Source organism: Chaetomium globosum, genomic scaffold, assembly GCF_000143365.1.
Source record: "Chaetomium globosum CBS 148.51 scaffold_4 genomic scaffold, whole genome shotgun sequence".
NCBI classification, from domain to species: Eukaryota; Fungi; Ascomycota; class Sordariomycetes; order Sordariales; family Chaetomiaceae; genus Chaetomium; species Chaetomium globosum.
In genome coordinates, this window is record NT_165979.1 from 1,057,295 (window position 1) to 1,060,176 (window position 2,882).

The following is a 2,882-nucleotide window of genomic DNA, read 5'->3' on the forward strand; positions in this document are numbered from 1 at the left end:
CCCAACTTCGCCATGCAGGACCATGGTTAACGTCAGTTCCAGTCGTCGGTTTTTTGGTCAAACAGGGCACTCAGTAGTTAGGGTTTCAGCAACATGGCAATCCCGGGATACCGCTCTGGGCGAGAATCTCGACAGCTTTGCGAACGAACTCGTTCCGAAATGATCCTTTATGTTGTGACACTCATCGTCGCCAGGGGTAGCAGACGAGGGGCTTCGGGTGGCAGCCCGAAAATGAATTACATTGAAATGTCCAAAAGCCTAAGGCTACTCTCCGATGAATCGAGGGCTTTCGGCACGCAGAAGCCGTTGAAGTCTTCCCGTGGCGAGCTGTGAGACCTCCCCGCGCTGGTTGGACTCGAGGCTAGGCCATGGCGGGAGGGGCCCCCCGCCCCCCCAGCCCCGCGCCTCCCCAAGGCTGTGCGCATGTCGGACGGCTCCGCTGTGACCGTCATCAACGACATGAAGCTTGGGGAGAAGGGCCTCGCCTCGTCCCGGTGGGCGAAAAAGGTAACCGAGTCTCCCTTAAGGTCTCCTAGACAAGAAAGGGCATGCTCGGAAATGGAAGCCTGATGAGGGGGTAGTGTACGGCCAGAAGTTTATAGCCAGTCCTAAAGAAATCGTGCGTAGCTGCTGGAGTTGAATCATCTTTGACCGGCCTGCACCGGACGGATATTTACTTAACTACATATGAAAATAGTGAGGAACGAATCTGAGAACTTGGCCGACGAATTGGGGAATGTGCGCCGTTATCGTCTGAAGTCGCGGCGAACTGGCAGTTGCCTGGGTTGGTAGGTAGTTTGCAGAAGCGTTAGTAGGGAAAAAGTGATATGTATTATACGTATCACGGTGCGGACCTTGGGCCATGGTGATGATCTCTGTTGCACCATAAAGAGGTGAAGAAGCTAAGGAGCCAAGGGCTTGGCTATAAGGTGAAGATGGAGCATGGACGGCTCCCACTAGTTAGTTAGTTAGTTAGTGGGAGCCAGCATGGATCACCGGATTACATAACCTACTAGGTAGGGGTTGGTTCCGTGACATTACGAGATGACTTGACCTTAAACATGTTGTCGTAAGACGAATCATGCTTGCATATATCTAAACCTCCTTACGGGGTTGAGCCCTGGGCTGGACCGACTACATGTAGGTCCCTTGGTAGATGGTATTACCACCTTCCAGCAAGCAATTATCAACTGGCAGTATCAGTTTTTAATCGCCATACCTCTTTTCCTACAAGCGGTGGGGTAAAGCCACCTTAGTATTCGAGGTGCCGGACATTGGCAATTTGGCTGGGTAGGTAGGTACCTACCTATAAGTTATAACCGGTAGTTAATGGACTACCGTCAAAGTTAAGCAGGACAACACTTGGAAAGCTGGAAACGAGGTCTCTCTGGTTGTCTAAGACACGAAACGAAAAGGTAGTTTTAAGCGTGCACGGAGGTCTGGGCCTGGGTTTAGATTGATTGGCATGGGACTGGTGGCGCGAGCCGAGACCAAAAGTTAACATGGGCTAACTGTTCGCTGGACTGTCGATCCGATAGCACATGCAGTCATACTACCCTACCAGTCTACTTGTGTACATACATGCAGCATGCTAGGCATGCGCCAAGCTACTCAGAAACAAGTCCCGTTCTTCCGCGTGCGGGGGATGCTCTTGGGCCCTTGTCCGCTGTCGGTTGTGCATGATGCATCCCCCCTGAGTCGTCTCTCTCGGGGATAGTTCACACGAGGGAAACATGGGTGGAATCATCCCACACCGATTGCCATATGCCGGCTAACCACAACCGGGCCCTTGCGGACGGTCACCTTGCATCTCCCACCCCTCCCGCGCACAAGTAATATTCGCCCTAACCGAAGAAGTGGGCGACAGCTCCGAAGCCTCAACCAATAGTCTATAAATGCTTCCCAAATTGGAGCAAGATCATCACGGCTTGCGAGCCGCGGAGGGGCACTAGGAGATATTTGATAAGCTTACATTAGGGCAAAAGAGTGGTGGAAGAACCGGTTTAATAAAGTTATATCCCGCTACTGCTTCAGATCCCAACTTGCCCATTACCTCTCATCGCCGATTTGCCGCAATCACCGTGCTCCGAACAATGGCCTTCTCCATCACTGCCATCACCATCGGGGCGATCGGGACCCTCATCCTCTGGTCCCTGATCACCCGCGCCCGCAACTGGTACCGCCTCCGCCACATCCCCGGCCCTCCCGCCGCAGGATGGACCAAAGCCTTCCTGGTCTACCACCAATTCAGCGGCAAGCTCCTCCAGCACCTCCGCAACGTTGCCCAAAAACACGGTACGCCCTCCCCCCCTCCCCCAACTCACACCAAACCGCTCGAGCCCAACAAGATCGAGAGTCATCCGCCATGGTTGGATACGGGTCGAAGTTGCACTGGCAGGGGCAGATGTGGGAATTGGTCCAAGGGCTACTCGTTCACGTCCGAGACGGAGGGCGCCGAGCTGATGGTCAACGTTCAGGATGCCAGGGTGTTCGTACGGTGGCCGCGTCGGGATAAGGACCAGGACGCGCTGGGCCATCTGAGCGATTCAACCTGGGACGAGTCCTCGCGTCTGAGGGTTGCGAGGGCAGGCTCGGAGCTTCACGGCAGCCCGTTAAGGCGGACGACGCGTCTCACGAGTCCGGAGTCACCCACACCGGCCGGTGTCTCGACCTCCAATGCAAGCCTGGGACAGCTTGATGCCGCGTGGTGTCGAAGATGACGACGCTCCGGTGGAGATTTATGAGGATGCGAGCGCGGACGAGAAATCCGCCCCGAGCTGCCCAAGGTCCAAGGCGGCGGCCTGCTGCAAGCTTCCATTGACCAATGTGACCGAGAGCTTCTTCAGCGACTTCCAGCGACCCGCAGTCTGAACGGGGAAAAA

At 55.1% G+C, this 2,882-nt stretch overlaps 2 protein-coding genes across 2 annotated transcripts; one reads left to right on the forward strand and one right to left on the reverse strand.

The window, feature by feature from the left end:
* Positions 1-236: 236 nt before the first annotated feature.
* On the reverse strand, positions 237-864 carry CHGG_04037 (uncharacterized protein; the record flags this gene model as incomplete). Its single annotated transcript, XM_001223250.1, has 3 exons — positions 237-566; positions 686-780; positions 855-864. 3 exons carry the CDS (start codon positions 862-864, stop codon positions 237-239), a joined length of 435 nt encoding a protein of 144 aa, XP_001223251.1.
* Positions 865-2,093: 1,229 nt separating this feature from the next.
* On the forward strand, positions 2,094-2,871 carry CHGG_04038 (uncharacterized protein; the record flags this gene model as incomplete). Its single annotated transcript, XM_001223251.1, has 2 exons — positions 2,094-2,661; positions 2,717-2,871. 2 exons carry the CDS (start codon positions 2,094-2,096, stop codon positions 2,869-2,871), a joined length of 723 nt encoding a protein of 240 aa, XP_001223252.1.
* Between the last annotated feature and the right edge of the window lie 11 nt (positions 2,872-2,882).